The following is a 23,907-nucleotide window of genomic DNA, read 5'->3' on the forward strand; positions in this document are numbered from 1 at the left end:
TATAATTTGGTAGATAACCATTTCTGTGAAGCTTGGCACAACCTGGCTCACTTGTGTGTTGCTATGCTAGTTGCATTTCTTTTTATGGAATGTAAACTACCATATAAGGTGAAACAGTAAAAGAAGGCAAATTCCACCATGTTAGATTCTGCAGAAAGGTCCATGAGGAATGAAGTGTCACAGAGGTCAGTGACTTTGGGATGGAGTTATCTTTACTGAAAGCAGGGCTTAAGCTAAAGAGAACACACAGCTAGAGGTAATGGCATGTTGAAGGTTATAAGCACAGTCTTAGGCTATTTAACTTCTTGAGATTATTCCACCATTCAGTGAGAATAAAACATATACAGAGAAAGCCTTTATCAATGTGGCCAGGTGTTGAGTCCAGGAAGAAGATCGAGGAATGGGTGGATTGGGAATCAAGGGATCAGGAAGCATCCTCTAGGGAAGAGTTCAACTTGGAGAGGGAGGGAGAAATGGGAGAGAAGATGCAAAGTGACAAGGTTAAGATAAGTGATGGGTTTTACACACATTACAAATCTTTACAGAAATAGGCCATTTGGCCCACCGAATGTTTATTCTCCAAACGAGTTTCCTCTCACTCTTTTTCATATAACCCAACCAACATATTCTTCTATTCAAAAACAGAAATACCTGGAAAAACTCAGCAGTCTGGCAGCATCGGCGGAGAAGAACAAAGTTGACATTTCGAGTCCTCATGACCCTTCAACAGAACTAAGTAAAAATAGGAGAGGGGTGAAATATAAGCTGGTTTAAGGTGGGGGGGGGGGGGGGGGCACCCATATTTCACCCCTCTCCTATTTTTGCTTAGTTCTGTTGAAGGGTCATGAGGACTCGAAACGTCAACTTTGTTCTTCTCCGCTGATGCTGCCAGACCTGCTGAGTTTTCCCAGGTATTTATGTTTTTGTTTTGGATTTCCAGCATCCAGTTTTTTGTTTTTATATTCTTCTATTCCTTTCTCCCTTGTGTTCATCTAGTTTCCCCTTTTATGCATCTATATTTTTTGCTCAACTACTACTTGTTGTAGTAGTTTCCACATTCTAACCACTCTGAGTAAAGAAGCTGCTTCTAAATCCTCTATTGGATTTACTAATGACTGTTAAATTTATGGCCCCTAGTTATAGTCTCCCATGCAAGCAGCAACATCTCTGTATGCCTACCTCATCAAATCCTTTTATAACCATAAGGATCTCTATCAGGTCAAACCTCAGTCTTTCTCCTAGACAAAGAGCCTCAACCTGTTCAATCTTTCATGAAAGGTATGGCCTTTTAAGTTCTAGTATCATCCTTGTAATTTTTTTTGCATTCTTCTTCAGTGCCTGTGTATCATTATATGATATGGAGATCAGAACTGTTCACAGTTTTCCAAGTGTGGTCTAACCAAGCTTCTATGCAAGTTTATTATGTTACAATCAGGTGAAGAGAAGTAGAATGGCTCCCCTCTTTTTCCCACTCCTCGTTTGACCGCAACAAGGGTTTTTTTTTTAAAAAGGATGTATTAGCCAATTCAGTGAGTGTTTAAGTGCTGTAACTGTAAAAGACACACACAGGCAGGTTTTCTTGGGTTTTTAAAAAGAGAAAAGGATAGTATTTATTGCACTGAAACCAGTCTAAGTAAAATAATAAAAATGCTCCAACTTTCACGCACACAAATGCACCAGTAAGTTACTGAGTGGAAGGATAGATTAAACAGACTTTTTAGAGTCCAATTAAAGTTAAAGATAGAGAAGGGTCGACAGACGATTTATCTTTTCTTTTGGAGTTGCCAGAACACCCTCCCCTGACATGTGGTCCACCATATCAAAGTGTCCCTTAATTTTTTCCCTGAGACCTGGAGACAGCAGCTGCTGGGTTGATTTCTTTGAAAAAATATCTCTGCCTGCGGCACGTGGATAGTCAACAGCCAGGGCTCGGGGAAGAGAGAGGGAGGCACACACAGGGATCTTGCCAGTTCGACATTTTTTCTGCTTCTGTCTGTGGCCTAGAGAAGACAGTCTCTTAAAACACAAATGGGTTTGCTGGCTTATCACATGATTTTCTCTTTCTCTCTTTCTCCAACTGACCAGTAATCCAAATATGGTTATGGCTAGTGGATTCCAGGTGTGGATTATGCTGGGTGAATTCCACTCTCAGCCAGGGTCCTTTGTCTGAAGTGATTACATCTAATGCTTGGTCCCCACCCAGTTGAGTCTGGATGTCCTGCGAATGACTCTGGAGATGTGGCTCATTCACATTCTTCTCAGCTGATTATCTTTGGGTTCCTGCAAACAGGTTGGCTCCACTCAATGGCTTTGGAATTTGCCATGTACTATGATGCAAATGTTCAGCCATCTTGAAACTGCAGTTTCAAGTCACTGGAGTGGTGCCTGAATCTTTTTAAAATTCAATCAGTGGTTTTTGGCCAATAATTACATGAAGTCTTTTTTGATATAAAGCTTGGCTTCGCAGCAATTATTTCCCTGCTCTTCTATTCCATGCCTCAAGAAAGCTGCATTGCCATTTTTAGTGATTTGTGTATTTGTACACCCAGATCTCTGTTCTTCTATCCCCTTTAGTTGCTTATTTTCCAAGGAGTTTATGGCCACCTTATTCTTCCAACGAAAATTTACCAACTCATGCTTGCCTGTATTAATAAGTTAGTTCACCAATTATAGTTTGCCAATTATATGTTAACTATTTTCTGAAAATATATTTCACGCAATGTCCTTTATACAAAATTGGTTGTTGATCCATATTTGCTCCTTATGTAGTCAGTAATATATTTGTGCAACTTATTGTAAATTTAACTTTTTCCAAATAATGTTAGAATAAGAGTAATAATTAGGGGGTGCTCCTCCTATTTATGCTGTCAGAAACTTGAGCTCTCCATAAAAATCGACATTTTGTGTTCTTAAATCACAGAATTTCATCACTCTTGTCAGTCTTGCATGACCTAGTGTAGAGTGTTGTCATGCATCCCTATCCAGTCTAGTCTTGATGTTAATCAAAGGTGGCAGAGCTGGGAAAAGTTGTCATTGGCTGATTACCCAGTGCAATATATTGAAGAAGTGTTATGTCATAATTCAAATTGGAAATTTAAATATCTGTCCATAAGGTTGTGCTAATCATTTCTTATGATATTTTAAATTTATTACTGTAAGCTGGATTGAAGTAGAATGCCCACTTTGTGGATCTGGCTATAAGTTATTGTGAGGGAAAACTAAACCTATGGATGGTGGGGTTAGGTGTAGCATTGAGGTACGTCTTTTTTGTTGTTAACTTCTTAGTAGCAAACATATTGGTGTTGATCTCATCAGAAGCACTTCCTGAGAACTATCCACATTGTTACCAGGTGTTCTATATAGCTGGTTATTACTTACCAAGGTAAGCTGAAAATAGTGATCGGAGACCAACTGCATGTCCTCAAATCAACTATGAGGGATAACTGCATTTGTTTAAAGTACTTTTTGATTTATTTTGCTTCAGTTAAGTATAAACAAAGGTGATAAAAGTTTTGAAACATGTTTCCAAGGGGTAGAGCCCTGATGCTTCAAGTCCAATTGGTAGAATTATTTTGATAGTTGATAAACTGTCATGCCTTTTGTTTTTGTATATCTGTGGAAATACAAGTTAAGTGTTCTCTAATCGTGGGATATTTGTCCTGTGAGTGTAACTTCCAACTTGGCGGAGCCGTAATAAAAGGTGACAATGGATTGGCCACATGCCCAATTCTCATTTCTATTGAAGTCAGGAAAATCTGGAAGCATGTAATAGATCTTTATTTATGTTAAAACATGTTGAAATGTTTACCTGAAGTAAACCATGATTATAATTAACAGCAACACTAACCATTAACAAACCCTGTGCCACACCTACTTCACTGATGATGCAAAATTTTCTAGTTGAAAGTCAAACAAACTGCTATTCAATAAATGTCTTTTTTCTTGTTCCAGAGAGACATAGATCTCAATAGCATGTAATAAAACATAGAATTTGATTTATTCCGTCACTTTCTGTGGCATTACATGACATAACACCACTGTTATAAAATCAGAGATCCACAAATAGTAGATTAAAAATCTTGCATTTGAAATACATTTCTTCCAATTCTCTCTCTTTTTTTCTCTCTTTTTCTCCTGTTCTTGTCTCTCGTTCCTTGTCTCATTCTTGCCACATGCCTCTCTCAATAAATATCTTTCAACTGAGTTGTAGATTTATTAATTGGATTCAGTAATTTACTTTTTGGACAGCAGATTTGCAAGAGGTGAATCAATGATTACCCAGCCAATATTCCTAATTCCTTTCCTCCACTACTTTTCTTCAATTATTGAAATTTCTTATGTCCAAATAAGATTTTAAGCTCCACATAAAAAACATGAAGCATGAAAAATAGCACATTTCACTGTCCAATTAAACTGCTAAATCCTACCTCCAAGATATCCAACTGTTCTTTATTTGTATTGGCTTTGTTACTATAAATAATGGTGTACTTTTCTCAGTTCAAAGCCCTTACCCGTTTGATTTTGGCCTTAAACGTAGTTAAAAATCTTCCTTTTCAATCAAGTAAACACATCATTATCTTTCTTATCCCCAGAAACTGTCAGACTCAAGCCACTTAGTAAATGAGCCTCTGCATTGCTATCAAACCCCATGTTCTACTGTGTTATCAGAGCCCAGCTAACCCCGCCACTATTTCTAAACTCCATACACTAATCTGCCAACTGCATGTCACTGACTAACTGCCTTGCTTTTAAAAATAAAAGTCTGTAAAAAAAAAAAAATCAGGTATAATGGTAAAGGAACATATAATGAACAAGACTACTTATTTACAATTCTTGTGGAAAAAATTCTGAGTTATAAAATTCTACATTCAGGACGCTAGGGAAAAAAAGTCATGCCATACAATTAAAATTGGATTTAACTAATTCAATCACTATATATCAGTGGCTCTGACAATGTATTGCTACTTACATGATATTAAAAACATAATGCTGCTTATCCCCCAACACACCATCAGCACACCACAGAACATCTGCCATAGATTTATTGAAAAGCTACATTTGGAAGTTCAGACATTGCATTTTTCCCAAAAATATAAAATAATTTTAAAATGTTGAATGCTTCTGAGTTCAGTACTATACAATCTGCAAAACTCTTTGACAAAACAGTAATTAACCTCTGATCTGAACCTTGACCTTGGCAATCATTCTTTTTATATAAAAATTGAAAATCCGTCTGACCCGTAATTCACCAGAGCATTGATTTCAAGGTCAATTGATCATTTGATAAAGTAACACATAATAGACATGTTAGCAAAATTGAAGCCTAGGGGATTTAAAGGGGCAATGACAGCATGGAGACGGAACGAACTAAGAGACAAAAAGTAGATGTAAAAGATTGTTTCTCGAACTGGAAGGAAGTATGCAGTGGTGTCCCCCAGGTGTCTGACTACTTTTGATGCATATTGATGATCTAGACTTGAGTATACGGGGTATCATTTCAAAGTTTACAAATGACATGAAATTTGGAAGTATGGTAAACAACGAGGAGGATTGTAATAGACTTCAGGAAGACATAGATGAAATCTGAAAACGTGGCAGATGCAGAGAAGTGTGAGGTGATACATTTTGGTAGGAAGAACAAGGAGAGGCAATATAAACTAAATGATACAATCTTAAGAGGGGTACAAGAACCAAGATCTTGGGATGAATGTATACGAATCTTTGGAGGTGGCAGTACAAGTTGAGATGGTTGTTTTAAAAGCACATGGGATCTTTGGCTTTATAAACTGAGGGATAGAGTACAAAAGCCAAGAAATTATGCTAAACCTTTATAAATCACTGGTTAGGCCCCAGCTTGGGTATTGTGTGCAATTACAGATGTGACTTTGATGGGGAGCCTCCTAGAGGCACAATAGAACAGTGCTACCCAAAATGGAGAACATGACATATACAGCAAATTTAAAAATTGTCAACGTAAGAACAGAAATTTGATGAGGATATTTACTTCCAGTGCAAATCCTGACCTCTGATATGAGTGTCAAATTTTTATGATCCCAGTATTCAGCCTTTCTGTGCCCACTCAACTTTAACGGTAATGGAGAATGGTATGTTAGCCTTTATTACAAAAACATTAGATTATAAAAGTAAAAAGTCTTGCAATTGTATAGAGCCTTGGTGAAACCACACATGAAGTACTGTGTGCAGTTTTGGTCTCCTTAGCGAAGAAAGGATACACTTCCCTTAGAAGGGAATGCACCAAAGGTACACTATACTGATTCCTGGGATGAAGGGCTTGTCATATGAGGATAGATTGAGTAGACTCAGCTGTTCAACCCCTCAAGTCTATTCCGCCATTCAATTACATCATGCCTGATCTGTGTTCTAAGTCCATTTATCATTCTTGGCTTCATATCCCTCCACCTGACTCGTGGAGCCCTGGTAACCCATCTGGAGAATCTGTGCTACACTCCTTCCAGGTATCCTTTTGAAGGTGCAGTGCCTAGGATGTTTTGCAGTACTCTAACCAGGTGATCTAACCAGGGCTTTGTGTAGCTGCAGAAGAGCTAACTTTCCATTAGCCTTTTTGATTTTTTTTTTGCCTGATCACTGCATTTTAGTGATCTATGCACATGAACCCCTAAATCCCTTTGGACCTCTTCTGTTCTTAGCAGAAAATACTCAGATCTATTCTTTTTTGGCCCTGAATGGACCTCACATTTGCCTGCATTGAAATGCATCTGCCACATTTTTGCCCACTCAATCAGTCGGCATCTCTTTACAATAAAATTATTCTTATGCTATTTATCTTTGTGTTATCAGAAAACTTGAATATATGGCTCTCTTAGATTATCTAAGTCATTAATAAATATAACGAATAGTTGAGACGTCAGCGTAGATCCTTGTGGGACGCTGTTAGCCACTTCATTCCAACTGGAGTACGCACTCATTATCCTATTCTGTCTTCTGCCACTAATATCCTAACCAGGTCAATAATTTGCCTTCAATCCCATGAGCTTTAATTTGAGCGAACAGTCTCTTTCTGAAGTCCATATAAACTATATCCAAAGCCACTTGTCCGCTATTATAGTGACTTCCTAAAAAAAATTCAAATAGGTTTGTTAGATATGACCTGCCCGTTACAAATCCATATTGGTGCCCTCTCAGCTGAAATTACTTTAAGTTTTCAAAAACCTTGCCCTTCATTATATATTCCAGTAATTTTTTCAAAACAGATTTTAGACCAACAAGTGCACAATTCCTTAGTTTCAGTTGCTGTTTCTCACCTTTCCTAAATAATGGAGGTACATTTGCAATTTTCCAATCTTGAAGGAACAATTGCTGAATCAAAAGAGCTTTGAAGCATTCTGGATGCACCTACTTCCTTTGAAACCCTGGGGTGGAAACCATCAGGACATGTGCATTTGTCAGTGTTTAGTGCCATTATTTTTTTCTAATATTGTTTTCTTATGTTAACTTTCCAGTCTTTTGATACTTTTATTACTTGTCCTGAGATTTCAGGTATAATATTCTTTCTCTTCTGTGAAGACTAACAAAGTAATTCTTCAACTGGCCCTACCATTTCTGTACTTTTGTTTGCAATGTTACCCATATCTGTTTAAAGGGCTCATATTATTTTGACTATCCATTTTCTAAAACCATTTTGTGTTAGTCTTGATATCCCCTGCTGCTTTCTATCTTTTCTCTCTCTTCCATTGCTGTTCTTTAGAACTCCCCCAGTTTCCTGGATCTTCTCTGTTCTTTGAAGGAGATATCTCAGGAGATATTGTCTTTGATCTGCAGATGGAGTAGATTGAACAGTTCCTTTACTCCGAGCATCAGAGTGTTGTAATATATGTTTGGTTACATAGGACAAATGTGTGGATTAGATGTACCAAGATGTGCTTGTCTTTGATGTATTTTCTTTGCCCTAATGATTAGAAGAGATAACAATTCACTTACCTACACTTGTCAGTCAAAATTATTTCTTCACACGCTCCCCTGCTGTCTTAAGACTGTCTCTTAAAACTGTGAAGTCTTTCTCTTGATTGTCTTCTAACCTAGCTCAATATGATATTCTATATAATGCTTAATGTATGTAATAATTTATATGTGTCTATTCTTGTACAGTATGTTTTTGACTCTGCAGTTGTGTTGTTCATCCTTCTCCAGGGTAATCAGTGTTAATGTGATCAAAAGATTGGATTTTTCGTCACAAGGTTTAAACCAATTCCAGCATGGATTTTCCTTTTGGTAGCTAAGGAATGGCTTTTGCTGTTTATCTTACGTAAGCCTTTTCATGGGCAATCATCTGGCATCTGTTTTGGTACAATGCCCTTTATGGTGGACCTGTGATGCCTTTGTACAGGGCAAGTAACAGCGAGGCTCTTCAACCAATCAGATTGAAGAATCCTCATTGAACTTTGCAGTGCCTAAACCAGGAAGTAAGAAACAGGAAATGGAAATCATGCACAAGGAGGTATAATAAAAATTAGGAAATACAGATGGGATTAAGGGAGAGAGATAAGAGACACAGAAAAACTTGGGGTGGGGTAATAATTTTTGTTTTTTTAAGATCCCCATTAATTTCCTCTTAAGGGAAATGAAATTCAAACTTGCAAAATTAATTTTTTCAGCACCAGAGAGGATTGTTTAGTAGTAATTTATCACTTATTACACTGCTTTAAACTTAGTTACTCCTGAGTGCACTAGCCCTCACTTTTTCAGCTGGTTTAGCGTGGGACTCATGGGTAATTATCCCCATTTGACACCATTATAGTGATTTCAGTGCCGGTGAGGATTGCAACAATGCAACCTGTGGAGGAGCAGGGTGTCTCTGACAATAGCTTCTAGATTTTGTGTTAACTGTGCATGTGCAGGTAAAATAAGTTAATGTCAGAGCGCTGATAGCCTCACTGTCACTACATCAAATTGCAGGCTATAAAACATGTCAGTGTTCTTAAAAGCTATCCAAAGGAAAATAATGCAGACATTGAGATTTTCTTTTAAAAATGGCAGGTAGCAATTGAAATCAACTACCAGTAAACAATCACATTAAGGAAAAGCAGAATACTACGGATGTTGGAAATTTGAAATAAAAACAGAAAATGCTGGAAATGCTCAGCAAGTCGGGCAGCATCTGTGGAGAGAAACAGAGTTAATGTTTCAAGTCGATGACCTTTCATCAGACTTGGGGAAAGTTTGAGATGTAATTGGATTTGAGCAAGGGGTGGGTTGGATAAGGACAAAGGAAGGTCTGTGACAGGGTGGAAGACAGGAGAAATTGAATGACAGAAGAGTTAGTCTTACAGGGCCAAAGGGAATGGTGAGAGAACAAGAAAAGAAACAAAAGATCTGCCTGGAGCAGGTATGCTTCTGTCTGAAAGTGAAAATAAGAGAACAAGCAAAACATGCAAAGAGAAGGAAACAAAATGGTGGGACAGAGTTTATGGTCTGAAATTATTGTTGTAATATGGGTTCGTTAGATGTTGCAGCGATAAAATCTTGAGACTTGTATATTTAAACATGAACCATTTATTGTTAATCTTTAACTATTTACAGATTGCAGGTTACTGTCATACTGTACTGTCACGGTGCTGTCACCTCCGTGCAGGCTGGTTCCAGAGTGTGTTCTCTAGACTGTGTTCTCTCAGTCTATTACCATATGCCTCTATACATGATACCGTGAGCGATGCTATTCTCCAGTTCCACATTAACCCTTGCACTGCAAGCACCATTTCATTACAGTGGCATGCAGGCACATTATACAACAATTGTTGAACTCATGTTGAAGCTGGAAGACTGTACAATGCCTATTTGAAAGTTGAGGTGCTGTTCCTCAAGCTTTCATTGAGCTTCACTGGAACAGTGCAGCAGGCCAAGAACAAGAGATATTAGCATGAGAGCAAGGTGGAGAATTAAAATGACAGGCCACCAGAAGCTTGGGTCATGCTCGTGGGTTGAACGGAGGTGTTCTGCAGAGTGGTCACCCAATCTGCGTTTGGTCTCCCCAGTGCAAAGGAGATCACATTGTGAGCAGCTAATACAGTAGATTAAATTGAAATAAGTACACATAACTCACTGCTTCAATTGGGAGGAGTGCTTGGGACCTTGAACAGAGAGGAGTAAAAGGGCAGTTGATATATCTCCTGTATTTGCATGGAGAGGTGCCGGGGAAAGGGGATCGGTGGTTAGGGGTGACTGAGGAGTGCGCCAGGGTATCACAGAGGGAGCAGTCCCTTCAGAACCTGATCTTGGCAAAACTTCCCCTCCCACCCTGCCATCTTGGTTGATAGGACATTCGATCATGTCCACCACCATCATGATCTCACCCCTTCCTCTCCCTCCCAGACCACGATAGTGTTCCCCTTGTCCTTACCCCCCACCCCACCAGCCTTTGTATTTGGTGGATTATTTTCCACCAGCATGATGCCACCACCAAACACATCCTCCCCTCCCTTTAAGCATTCCTAAGCGACCATTCACTCCATGATAACCTTGTCCACACCTCAGTCACCCCCAACACCCCGTCCCATTCCCATGGCACCTTGCCATCCAAACACAGAAGATATAATACCTGTTTTATCTTTCCTCTCCTCACTTCCAATCCCCCAAATATTCCTCCTAAGTGAAGCAGCAATTTACTTGCACTTCTTTCAATTTAGTATACTGTATTCGCTGCTCACAATGTGGTGGTCTCTACACTGGGGAGACCAAACACAGATCGGGTGTTGCAGAACACTTCCGCTCAGTCACAAGCATGATCCCAAGCTTCTGGTTGCCTGTCACTTGAATTCTCCATTTTCCTCTCGTGCTGACATCTCTGTCCTTGGCCTGCCGCACTGTTCCAGTGAAGCTTAAGGAATGCTGTTCCTCAAGCTTTCAATCTTTCGATTCAGCACAATACAGCCTCTCAACACTGAGTTCAACAATTTCAGACCTTAAACTTTGTTCCCCCTGTTTTGTTTCCTTTTCTTTGCATGTTTCGGTTTTTCTCTTAATTTTGCTTGCTGTCAGCTGCACACCTGCTCTCGGCACATCTTCTGTTTCTTTGTTTCTTTTCATGCCTCATCACCATACACTTTGGCTGCTCAAATCCTATTACATCTCTAACTTTTTCCCAGCTCTAATGAAAGGTCATTGACTTGAAATGTTAACTCTGTTTCTCCACAGATGCTACCTGACCTGCTGGGTATTTCCAGTCAAATTTAGGAATCTGATGTCCTCCAAGCATTTCTCTTACGGAGGCCAGTTTGAAAACCTGTACTTCACAGGAGCGAAAAGTAGATTTTAGCCACATGCTCTGCAAAATAACAGGAATTCATGTGGATTATATCACATTCTAATCATTTTTCCTGACTCTCCCTATTGATCTGTTGAAGATGAGTTTTATGTTTGACAACAGGTTCCCTGCAATATTCAATTGCATTATTTTCTGACAATCAATACAGTATTTTTGTGCAGTACAAGCAATAACCCTAACCCAATAATGTTCGTACCTTTTTCACCTGACTTTAATTGCCACCGATCCTAGTTGTTGCCTTTATACCCCTAAATTGATTTGGGAGAGATTAAACCTACCTCGGGAAATTAATCTTTGTGTTTGATTTATTAGATATAATTTTTGGGATTTCATAAAAGCTATTTATGATTCTGTTTTTTAAAGCTAAGAAGCTCACATGAAACTTCTAGCTAGTGGCACTAAGCCATCGCATTGCAGCAGCTGATGAACAATGTAGTTCTAGTGTTGCCAGTTTATGATTGATAAAAGTATTTAGATGATTTAAATATTGTGCTGCTTTGTTTTGCAGTTTTTAGAACTGTTTTGATATTACAAACAGTAAATTTATGAAGATGGGATTTACTTTGATACAAGCTGTAATAAATTATCAATCTCAATTGTAAGAAATATTAGAATATCTTATGAAATGCATCATCATGTGGAATATGAAAAAACAAAAGGAAGTTTAATAAACTTTCAAGTATTTAATCTGAATATGGTTTTCTAGCACATCAAAACAATTTTATTTTAGATTTTGATCCTTTTGGCTCCTTTTTATTTCTGTCCACGTCCCATTATTTTTCAAGTCCCTCAAGAATCCATCCTTGCCCCCTCTTATTTTTCATCTCCATGCTATCGTTTGACTGCAACGCCCAAAGACAGTGTCAATTCCATATGTATCCTGATAACACTCGTTCTATTTCACCACCAGTCCCTCTCTTGAGCCCTCTGATGTGTCTAGTCGTCAGACACTTGTTCAACATACAGCCTTGGATGAACAGCAATTTCCTTCAATTTAAACATCAAGAAGACCAAGGCCGTTGTTTTCAGCCCCTGCCACAAGCTTTATTCTGAATGCTTACAGCTTTTTGTTTCTATCTAATGCAACTTACATGTTTGGTCCCAAAGTTTTTTTAATTGCACAGATCTGTAAACTTTGAAGTTATACTGGTGTAATTACTATCTATGATGTGTAGTGATAGGGAAAATGTAATCAAGGGCAAGATTTAATAACAGTACCTTTGTTTTTATTTTCACCATGTATGCATTCAAAGTAACACTGATGTATATTCTGTGTATTTTTTCTCAGCTGTTGTGTCACCACATGGTAGTGGAATGCTTATGATGCAGCTTAGCATACCTAACAACCCTCATCCACGGGCTCATTCTCCACCTCAGTGGAAGCAAAATAAATATTTCACCGTCGACCAGAGAGGACTCAAATCTGCAGAATTTAACAATCCAGAGATTACCACACAGGTATGCAACTCTTTCAGTTTAAAGGATATATAATGTTTAGTGATATCCTGTAACTTGTATTCATTTATTCATGTTATATACAACAGAAGGGAGAAATGTTGTGGATATCTTCTTTGTTATGATTCCCTTAGAGACCAATAACTTTTAAAAAAGAAATTCGAACTTCCGGTTTAATAGCTGAACAGATGACATGACAAGATTTCGCATTTTAAGATGTTTACTATAACAAACAGAAAAAGCACAATTGACTAAATACTGTTTTTGTTGTCAACTTATACTTCAAACTACAGAACAGAACTTTTAACACAACCAAAAACAACCATCAAGTATATGTTACACTGTTCGTTAAGTAGACATTCAATTCTCTCAGAACCAATCCAAAATGTTTCTTGGCGCCTGAGGGCTTGCTTCCAATCTTTTCCTTTCCTATTCTGGAAAGTTTTTTAACGCTAGAAATGTCTTTCACGGTGCAAGTTTTCCTGGAGACTTCTCTCTAGCTAAAGCAAGGCAAACCCTTCAGCCTTATTTTAAATCTTTACAAATTTGGTCTTTGTAATCCAAGCATGAGCTCCCACCTGCATTCCTACATGGTCTTGCTGCCTATAGCTGCTCTCCCTCATCCAGATCCTGGCAGACCTCTTAGATATTCAGTGATATTGCGTTACAGGCTTTCCTTAAATATCACAATGGGTTCCTCTGTAGCTTCCCGTCTCAGGCCACAACTGTGGCGAGGTGAATCACATGGACCTTGTGTCCAGATAGAAATGCTGACTAGCTTTCCTCGCGACCCCAACTCTCTTTTCTCTTGGAAGTAAATGGACAGTTTAAAGCAGAATTGTTTACAATCCTCAACACTTTCCTGGGACTTTGGAGACTCTAAGTCTTTCCATTGTTAGCACACAGGCTGCTGCCATTGTCTCCAAACATGTCCCCATTGCACCTCTTCCCAGTAAAACAATCTGGGCCACCTTCAATCTCTAACAATTAAACCACCCAGGCTTGCTGTCAGATAGAACAGGTCGCATGACTCCTTTCATTTTACCTTAAGCTAAAGACACAATCCCAAAACATAACTTTATAAACCTCATAATTGTAACATCTTGGACAGGTTTTGTATATCTTGATAATGTGGCATTAACCAAATAGGTGATTGCATTCTGATCCTTCAAAGGCAATTAAATCATTTAGGCCAGGATATTGAGGTCGATGAGCGGGGGACGGGGCCTGTGGGATGACATCGGGTGGCACTCCCAACATCACCCCGCGTCATTTCAATTTTCAGGTCGGCGGGGGCGCAGCCAGATCAGCTGTGCGCCCACCAACCTATCAATGGTCAATTGAGGCCATTTACAAAGTAATTCAAGTAGTTAATGGACCTGCCCGTCCAACCTTAAGGTTGGCGGGCAGGCCAGGAGCCCTAGCGGGCTTCAGAAAAAGCATGAAACCTCATCCACGGGTGGGATGAGGTTTCATGAAGGTTTTTAAAAATTTAATAAAAGTTTGAATAAAAGTGATGGACATGACCCAAACTCATGTTTGTGCATTGACCATTTTTGAATTTGGTGCCGATCTCCCTAAGGCAGCACTTAGCCTTAGCATACACGAAAGAGCACACTCCCGGCTTAGGGAATCCAATCTCCCCACTCTCTCAGGGAGTGCATAGCACTTCCTGGTGGACATAGCGCTGGGCAGGCCTTAATTGGCCCGCCCACATAAAATGGCGGCATGCCCCTGATTGGGGCCGCCGATCGGAGGCGCGCCTGCACGCACCCGCTGCTGAACTTCCTCCCCGACAGGGGGAAAATTCTTCCCTTAAAAATTGCATTAAGTTTATCACTCACTTTAAGATTATCTATTTGAAATCTTTTATCTGAATCTAAATTCCAAGCATTATCTAAATTTATTGTCCTAATCCATGTTTTTCCAAAGTTCTCCTTACATGCCAGTTCAAATTCTGACACTTAACTTGGGATCAGTGGAGATATAGAGCTCCATATCCATACATATGACTTATCAAGAAAGAGCAGTGCTATGATTTTTAAATGGGTAATTTTTTAAACATGCATTAGTAAGTCAAATGGTGTAAACCATATGACAATTTAGTCAAATAAGACAGCACGCTACCATTGGATATCTCTTTCTCAGGCAGTCCTTTGGGATCGTGGATGACTTGCTTCCACTCCTCTGGTTCAATAGGTTCTGAGATGGCTAAGTCCATGCATGATTGGCAGACTCTGCCGTATGCTGGGCAGATGATGCTTGAAGGGTCAGGCAGGTGAGGTGTTTGGAGGTTTGTGCACTCTCTCCGTGCCTCAACTTCCTCTACATGCTCCCAACAAAGTCTCTTGATGTGTTTGTTACCTTCTCGAATAAACCTCTCCATTTTGGTCAATCACAAGTCGGGGGACTCTGAGTCAGTGGGGATGTTTGATCTCTTCAGGAATGCTTTGAGGACATCCCTCAAATGTTTCCACTGTCCTCCTGGGGTGTCTCCTGCTGCAACCAAGTTCCAAGTAGAACAGTTGCTTCAGGAATCTGATGTCAGGCATACGAGTGACATGTCCCGCCCAGTGGAGCTGGTTCCAAGTGAGCACGCACAGGATCTTCCACTCGTCAAAATAAAATTTGCAACCTGGAACGTTCAGGACTTACATGGACAATCCCGATGGTGATAGACCTGAGCGCCACACCACCATTGTAACTCGGGAACTTAAGCACTTCAACATTGACATTGCCACCCTTGGTGAGACATGAAGTGCTAGAAAGGCCAACTGAAGGAACAAGGCAGTAGGTGCAGCTTTTTCTGGAAGGGTGAAGATGTTTCCATGGGTGGGCTTCGCCATCAAAAATAAGCTCGTATGACGCCTCAGCGCCTCGCCCTGTGTGATAAGCAAGCGCTTCATGACTGCCCAGTTTACCTTAATGCAGAATCAGCATGCCACTGTCATCAGCACATATGCTGCTACACTTGAGGCAACAGATGAGGGCAAGGAGGGATTCTGCACCGACCTTGAGCAATCCCTAGCTTGAGTCCCAGGCAGCAAAAAGTCCAAACAGTGCTCCTCCTCACGAAATATCTAGAACATGACCTTGTCATTTAATATATTATGATTAGAGGTTGAATGCTTGCCCCAACAACTAACTGATTTGATTTTCAATTTATGCCCATTACTTTAGCCAGGATTTAATGTTTCTTCTGTACATTGGACTTTAAATCACTTATTTTTTTGTAAATTAAGATTAAGTTCATGAAGTAAGAGAGCTAACTTTACTTTGGAGTTCATTTGATTGAATTTGATATTGACTCTTTTTTTTAAAACAGAGCAGTCCACAGATAGGTAGTCCTGCTGTATCTCCAGCCCAATCTCCAGCACCACAACCAATGACGACTATAAAAAATGTCCGCACTGGATTAGGACCCCTTCCATTATTGGCACAGTTTCCTCGACCTATGGTCCCTGGACAAGGTACTTGTTTCAGATACAAATCACTATGTACTTGACCATCTTTGATTTTAATTAAGATGCATAATGTTCCTTTGCTGTTGTGACAAAAATATAGCCTTCATTCTGTGTCAGCCACAGAAATTTCTGAGCTTGCAGATGATGGAGGTATACTAAAGCTGTATAGATGGGAGCAGGAGGTTACAAAGATTGACTGTGGCAGATGTTTGTGTTGTGATGAGGTCATCCTCTTTAGATCCAAGAGAGGTAAATCAAAATACTTAGTGGCAAGAAACCAGGGATTGTCTAGGATAAAGGGATTTTGGCATCCAGGTAAACAAATTACTAAAAGTTAGTGCACAGGTGAAAAAATAATCAAGAAGCCTAATGGAATGTTGGACTTCATTTCAAAAGGGCTAGGAGTGTTCCCTTGAGTTTCAAATGTTAGGAGGTGATCCATTTGAGGTTATTAAAATGCTATGGGCATTTGATCAGTTATACAGAATGAAACATTCCTCTGGTAAGGAATCATGACAAGGGAGAACAATCTTAAAACTGGAACCTGGACAATCAGTCGTGAAATCAGGAAGCACCTTTTACCATTAAGGCTTGAAATTTTAAAGACCAAAATCAGCAGATTTTTCTTAGGTAAGGATCAAAGGTGGGTAAATGGAGTTGATATAAAGCTCATCCATGATCTAATAAAGGCAGGAGAGGCTCAAGGTGCTGAATGGTCGACTCCGGTTCTTATGTTCGGCAGTGTGTCATCTATTTTTGTTATGGCGGTGAGTTTAAAATTGGCTTCAGATAGAGTTGTAAAAATATATAACATCTTCATTCATTCATAGTCCCAGTGCGAGTTAACTGCCTTCCTTTTCATTGTTGCAGTCTATTCAGAAATTAATTGGGTCATAATGTATTTGATATTATTTCTTTGAAATGTTAATGCATGCAATTTTGTAGGTGGGAAAGGAAACAATATTATTTGTAAAGAAAAACCCATCTGAGACACCTGCAAAGGAAGATTAATGTTCTTGAGCCAAAAGTGTTTTGCGTAAAGTTAGTACCATAGCCACTTCTCTCAGTTTAGTGTTAAGAAATTGCTGCACAAGAGAGAGCTGACAGGCTCAGGGAAATAGCAATACAATGCAAGCTTCTTAAACTAACCAAACTGAGAGGATAAAACCCCTGGTCCGAATGGATAGCAAAGGCGCTATTACATATAAAATAATTGCTTGGTAGTACAGAACTGAGTATTGCTGAAAAAAGAGACATGCTGTCGAAGCTTTTGTCTTGCACTCATCAGGACAGATGCAAGAATAACAAATCTCAAAGGGAACACAATTTATACTGCATGAGAAAAGGGTGCTGATTGGTTGGCACTTAGGCTCTGATTGGTAGAAGCATTGCAATGGAGAATGGACCAGGGAACAGTTAACTGCCATGCTTTTGTTTAAATTCAAACCAGGCAACTCAACCGATTGGTCAAGGCATTGCCATGGGGAATGAACCAGGGAATGGCAGTCCCCAAGCTTTTGTTTAGTTGAAAAAGGCACAATGTGTGGACATGTTATTTTTGTTTGCAAAGGACAGGGCCTTGTGTGTGAATATATGTAGCTTCTAGCACGTGCAAATGGGCTACACTACAAGCCTGACAATCTTAAATTGGTTGTTAGTGTAACTTTTAGCACAATCTGGATTATTTAGTAAGTGTTGTCCAATCGTGGAATCGCATCTAATGTTGGATACCATTTTTGAGCTTTGCAAGCATGGCTGCTTGAATTCAGTTACTACTTTGCCTGTTGCAAACAGCTGAAGGAGTATGATGTTTGATACAATCCACCAGTCATTGGGACATATGGCCTACATACCTTGCATCATCACTGAGATTCATATTCTACATTACTCATTTGTGTGGTAGGCAGAACATCTTTTTGGTTTGATGGCAGCATCCCATTGGTGGAGAGTACCACTCGTGTTGCTGCTGCATAGTAGCAAATCTTTGAGGCACCTTGCCCTTGGTAATCTGAGGTAGACTGGGCACTTTACAGGCCTGAAAGTGGAGGCCTTGGGTCCATTCATGAGTTTGCACAATACACAGCAAATAATCATTTAATCGGGGTAGTCATTATCCCACAGGATAGTTTTGATGCGTCCTATTTCGGCATCAAGCTTGCACAGTGAGTAAATGGTTTGGGCTCTATTTACAACCAGTTGTGAGTAATGCCCTTTAGGGAAGGAAATCTGCCATCCTTACCTGGTCTGGTCTACATATGACTCCAGGCCCATAGGAATGTGAAACAAAAACAAAAATAAAAATACCTAGAAAAACTCAGCAGGTCTAACAGCATCTGCGGAGAGGAATACAGTTAACGTTTCGAGTCTGTATGACTCTTCAACAGAACTAAGGAAAAATAGAAGAGAGGTGAAATATAAGCTGGTTTAAGGGGGGGTGGGACAGGTAGAGCTGGATAGAGGGCCAGTGATAGGTGGAGATTGCCAAAGGATGTCATAGACAAAAGGACAAAGAGGTGTTGACGGTGGTGACAGGAATGTTGTTGACTTGTAACTGCCTCTGAAATGGCCTAGCAAGTCACTCAGTTCAAGGACAATTAGGGATGGGCAACAAATATTGGCCTTGCCAGTGACCCCCACATCCCATGAAAGAATAAATCAAATAAAAAAATCAAGAGTCGACTTGCCTGGTGTGAATTTAAACAAAATTGTGTCAATTAACTGTTCCCTGGTGCATTCTCCATAACAACACCTCCATCAATCAGGGTCCACTTGCCAACTAGTTAGCACCCTGTTCTCGTACAGTATAAATTGCTGTTCCCTTTGAGATTTGGTATCCTTGCATCTGTCCTGATAGGTGCAAAAAGAAAAACTTTGACAGCGTGTCTCTCCTTTCAGCAGTATTACATCTAACAAATGTGTTAGAAAAGGGAATAGTGCCAGAAAATTAATGGTTATTTCTGTATTTAAAAAGGGAGATAGGTTATGGAACTATAGACCAGTTTGCTTAATATCGATGGTAGAAAAGATAATGGAATCTTTACTCAGATGTAATAGAACATCTAGAAATCAAAAATCTAATAAAGTGTAGTCGACACGAATTTCAAAAGGGAGGAGCTTGCTTGCCCAACCTTATTGAATTTTCTGAAGAACGAACCTCAAGAACAGACAACGTTAATGCAGCAGATATAACATATTTGGATTTTCCAGAGGTCTTTGATAAGTTATCACATTAGTGGACTTGCATTTAATGTTAGAACATGTGTTGGTCAGGAGCAGAAAAGATAGCTAGCTGGCTACACAAGGGAGCGTAGGCGTTAAAGGTGGCTACTCAGATGACAAAAGGTAAATGGTGTTCCAAAGGGTGGGGTGCTGAGACTACTGTCATTCACAATTTATATTAATGATTTAGCCAAAATTCAGTAGTACAGTTTCTAAATTTACAGACAACCCCAAATTGGGTAGTGTAGTTAAAACATGGGAACAATGCAACAAAATATGAGATATTAATAAACTTGCAGAATGGATGTTTAATTGGCAAATTAATTTCAATATAGATAAGTGATGTGATGCATTTTGACATTAAGAATGAGGAGAACACCTACTGCTTGGATAATATAAGTCTAAATGGGATAGAGGAGAAAATTAAACTAGGGTTACAGATACAAAAATCATGGAAATTAGTGATGCAGGTTATTAAGGCCATTAAAAAGCAAACCAAGGGCAAGGGTTCATTTTGAGAAGGACGGTATTGAAAAGCAGGGGAAATGTGTTAAAATTGTATAGTACCTTAGACCACACACACAATACTGTGCATGGTTTTGGTCTCCATATTATAAAAAGGAGGTAAAGGCATTGGAGAAGATGCAAAAAAGATTCACAAGGTTGGCATCAGAACTCAGAGGTTATAAACAATCAGGAAAAACTGAAAAGGTGGGGCTCCTTTCTCCAGAAAATTAAGTTAAGAAGTGGCCCGTTAGAGGCCTTTAAGATTACAAAATAGTTTGATAGATGTATGTGGAGAAGATATTTCCATTTGTGAGGGAAACCAAAACTAGTGGCCATAACTATAACATAGTCACTAATAAATCCAATAGGAATTCAGGAGAAACTTATGGATCTGAAAAATGGAAAAAAATATCGAATACATTACCCAAGGAATAGTTGAGGCAAATAGGTGCAATTAATGGAAGCTAGATAAGCACATGTGGGAGAAAAGAATAGAGGGTATGTTGGTAGAATTAGATAAAGAGGAGCAGGAGAAGACTTGTGTGAATCATAAATACCGATATATAATATATATCTATAAAGGAAGAAAGCTTCAGAGGCTCTACAGACCTTCATGTAGGCCATGCATTGGGCCTATTGATTCAACTTCTTATTCCAGCATCAATCTTTGTTGAATCAAACAGCTAATTTAGTTGCTGGAACTCTGGCAATTTGATCACCCCTATCTGCAACATCCATAAACAGTCACATCAGATGTGCTGTTGTCGATCTAGAATACTCTTCAAAACCACCTACAAGAGAATATGGCACAAACTATGGAACCAGCCAGCTCTTATTTATAATTTACTTCTCAAATCAATATGGTATTGCATATTGAATATCTGATAAAACAGATTTTTTTTTTCGGTACAAATCAGATGTAATAGTCCTTATACATTTAAAAATAATGTTTATAAACAGGCCAAATGATGATTGGTCCACTCACATTTTACAATTCTGAGCTCAGTATCTTAAGCATTTACAAATCCAAAGAGTAATTACAAACATCCCCAATTTTGCACATTTCTCTTACTCTTTCATGTGACAATCTACACAATCCTACATTGCATAATTATATAGAAGTTAAAATGGAACTCCATATAAGATAAATCTAACTGACATGCCTTTTTATCAGTAACTTTAGTTTTCCTCACTTAGTGAACTCGTTTTTTTAGATCAGTACCACTTCCTTACTTTATCGTGGCCATAGTTTCATTCTTGTTACTTTTTTTATTCATTCACTTGTCGCTGGCAAGGCCAGCATTTGTTGCCCATCCCTAATTGCCTTTGAGAAAGTGGCGGTGAGCCACCACCTTGAACCCTTGCAGTCCATATATACCCACAGTGCTGTTCGGAAGTGAGTTTCAGGTTTTTGACCCAGCGACAATGAAGGAACAGCAATAACATTCCAAGTCAGGATGGTGTGTGGCTTGGAAGGGGAACTTTCAGGTGGTGGTGTCCCCATGCATTTGCTGCCCTTGTCCTTCTAGGTGATAGAGGCTGCAGATTTAGAAGTTGCTGTTGAAGGTTTGGCAAGTTGCTGCAGTACAGGTTGCTATTCCACCAAGTGAAAATTTTAATTCTCAGTCAACTGATTCAGTACCAGTCAATCTCCTGCTTCCACATAAACTCCAATTAAAAAGGATGACATATACCCAATGTTTTCATTTCATTGCAGAACTAATTATTTTTCCTGTATTTCTTATCAACATTGAAATTCCCTGAAATATGTGAATCAGTATGCACTGGCATGCATTTTAATTAGGTTTACTGAGGCTTCTAAACAGACCAGTTTTAAGGTCAGCAGTGACTCAGATGAACAATACTTGTTAGCTTAAACTTCCTGCTTGACAGGCAAAGGCTGAAATTTACTACTGCTACATTATAAAGAGAAATTGGTAGTTGTATAACATCACCTGACTTCAGGAATAGTCTGATTAAGCCTTAAGCCACTAGTACAAGCATTCTTGCAACTGAGCAACAAGGCATCAGCTGAAGGGCCATCACCCAAATCTATTTTAAGGATTATTTTCAGTATTTTCATTCAAAAGCTGCCCTATTATAGCCCATCTCACTACCAAGAAGAGTAATCCCTGTAAAAATGAGCATTATCCCATCTTCTGTACCTTTTCCAGATGCTGCCCATCACCATCCTAGTTCCAGGACCTCCACAAGCATCATCCTAGATTCCTTTGAGCAGGGAAGTGGCCATGGATATGACTGGAGTGGCTTCACCTCACCACCAAGAGGCAGGCTATTTTTTTTATAATTTCATACATTTTTAATAGGCACCACAACTCCATGGAATCATTGCCTAGAACAGTTTCCCTGCAGAGATCTCTACTAGTGATGCACACACACGTACAAGAGGTTTTATTTTATAGCATTCCCTTCCCTATCCCAGATACAAGCCTGTGGAAATCTAAGAACATCCTTGAGTTACAAATGTTAGGGGCCTAGAGAGAAACTTCCATTGTTTTGCTATTTCCCGATCTGTCTCATGCAGCAATCTCTGAGGCTCTTTACCCATCTGATCAAGCCACGCCTTGAGTATTATGTTTGTTATTGGTGAACAAAACAAAGAAATATCCAAATCCTAGAGGCAGTGCAAAGAAAGTGAATAAGGCTGATCCCAGTATGAGAAGGCAGAGTCATATGGATAGCCTATTAAAAACTCAGATTCGTGAGTTCTGAAAGAAATCTTTAGGATGGAAGATCGATATCTATTTATATCACCCTCTCGCATGCTGTATCTTCCACTCCAACCCTTCACCTCCTTGTCATACTTTTTTTTTCTCTTTATCACCTCAAAAATGTTCAGGGGCTGTAAACTGTCACGTGACATCATTATTTTTACGTAATATGATATAGCTATGTCTATCTATCACTTTGTGTGTGTTTAGCGCTTTAATTTATTCTCTCCTTTTCCCTCCACCCCTTGCACCTTGTGCTATCTCTTGTCTTTCCCTCCTGGGTCGCTGTCTTCTCATGCATCTGTCTTTTTTACATCATCTTTCTTCTTTGACATGTCATTTTGACTGCTTCCAGTAGCAAACACTTCACTACTACAGTACTCCAAGTTAATTTGAGGATGTAAGGGCTCTACAAACCAACAAAAGTCTACATTACTTTAGTGCACCAATTGTCTACAGAGCTTAGAACAATATATTGCATTTCAAGTGATTTTTTTTGTACTCATTTTTTTTTAAGTTTCCCTCACCTGCTATGTTGCAGGTGCTGGCTCATGCTGGGATACCAGTTAATTTTGATTTACAAATTTAATACAATAGGTAACAAGAAAATGATAATTGTAAAATACAAGGATAATGTAAATATTACATTTGTAAGCACATCCCCAAAATGACAACCGTTGTTTGGGAGGGGGAGAAGAAATGGGCTTAACTTGCTCGCTGATCATTGCAGAACCAGATCGTATTACTCTCCTAAAATTATGTTGCTCTTTTACATTTAAAGATGTCAAGCATGGCAATGTGACTTGGACTACAGGATGCAGTGAAGTATGATGTAAACTACCCCAAATTTGTCATAGGTTTAATTGATGCACAACTAGCTGTAAGTTTTTTATTTGAAGAAGTGTATTAATTTTTGCTACCCATTTGGTCATGCCATGACATTAAGGAAAGTTTTAGGAAGAAGAACCCCTCTCACATCACTTGACCTGTAGTCTCTCTTACCCAGCCTGTCTCCTGCTCACACCAATTATTTATTCTCTGGTATATGGTACTTGGAAACAGTCAGTGGTCCTATTTATTATTAGTGATTGATGGCCTAATTGCTTTAAAAGTAGTTGTTATTAACACTTGGAAGCACCTCCAATAACTAACGAGAACTTTAGCCTCATTGATTTGAATTGATTTGACTTGGTATTTTGTCATAGATGCCTTGAGTTTTCTTTAAATATGC

General features: G+C 39.1%; 1 protein-coding gene across 29 annotated transcripts in view; it reads left to right on the forward strand.

Moving 5' to 3' along the window:
• The window catches only part of r3hdm1 (R3H domain containing 1), a 137,710-nt gene that overhangs the window by 105,245 nt on the left and 8,558 nt on the right, over positions 1 to 23,907 (forward strand). For 18 of the 29 annotated variants that reach the window (XM_078552433.1, XM_078552448.1, XM_078552443.1 and 15 more), the window contains 3 exons: positions 12,588 to 12,757; positions 16,080 to 16,224; positions 22,119 to 22,232. In XM_078552433.1, the coding sequence (XP_078408559.1) occupies positions 12,588 to 12,757; positions 16,080 to 16,224; positions 22,119 to 22,232 (429 nt within the window). Of the gene's footprint in view, positions 1 to 12,587; positions 12,758 to 16,079; positions 16,225 to 22,118; positions 22,233 to 23,457; positions 23,557 to 23,907 lie in introns of those variants that run through there. The other 11 variants (XM_078552455.1, XM_078552441.1, XM_078552452.1 and 8 more) reach the window with 4 other exon arrangements.

Source organism: Cetorhinus maximus, chromosome 11, assembly GCF_964194155.1.
Source record: "Cetorhinus maximus chromosome 11, sCetMax3.hap1.1, whole genome shotgun sequence".
Taxonomy (NCBI): Eukaryota; Metazoa; Chordata; class Chondrichthyes; order Lamniformes; family Cetorhinidae; genus Cetorhinus; species Cetorhinus maximus.